General features: G+C 58.6%; 1 protein-coding gene across 1 annotated transcript in view; it reads left to right on the forward strand.

The window, feature by feature from the left end:
• LOC104123509 (NACHT, LRR and PYD domains-containing protein 3-like) overlaps positions 1–13 on the forward strand; it is a 2,260-nt gene extending 2,247 nt beyond the window's left edge. The window contains exon 4 of the mRNA XM_035891355.1: positions 8–13. Within this exon, the coding sequence (XP_035747248.1) occupies positions 8–13 (6 nt within the window). The remainder of the gene's footprint in view (positions 1–7) is intronic.
• Positions 14–553: the final 540 nt, after the last annotated feature.

A 553-nucleotide genomic window follows, 5' to 3' on the forward strand; every position in this document is an offset into this window, starting at 1 on the left:
GGAATAGGAATAGGAAAAGGAATAGGAATAGGAATGGGAAAAGCAATAAGAATAGGAGTAGAGAAAGGAAAGAACAGAACAGAACAGAGATAGAGTAGGAACAGAACAGGGATAGAAGAGGAATGGGAACAGAATAGGAAAGGACCAGACTAGGACAGGAGTAGGAACAGCACGCATTGCTCCTTTATTTTCAGGGAAAGGCAGCCGGAGGAGGGGAAGCAGGCGCCCATCCACCTGCTCTGCCAAGCCTTGGAGAAATCGGGCTGTAAATTGAAGACCCTAAGGTACGTTGCTCTTCCCTGCCAGGGAAACGGGAAACCAAGCAAACCCCGGCTGGCGCGGCCAGGCCTCCCGCTGCCCGGGGCGGATGACCACGTGCCGCGGCGGCTCGCTGCAGGGTGGTTTGGGCTGCTCTGCTCCGGGGAGGCCATCTGCAAGGACCGGGCTGGGCTGCGGCCATGGTCAGCAAGGGGATGGCTGGGGGGTTTGGCCGGTGGGCAGCCTGCCGAGCCCCACAGATCCTCTGCCCCCCTCTCCCGCAGGCCTTTCCCAG

This window comes from Egretta garzetta, unplaced genomic scaffold, assembly GCF_000687185.1.
Source record: "Egretta garzetta isolate BGI_Z169 unplaced genomic scaffold, ASM68718v1 scaffold923, whole genome shotgun sequence".
Lineage (NCBI taxonomy): Eukaryota > Metazoa > Chordata > Aves > Pelecaniformes > Ardeidae > Egretta > Egretta garzetta.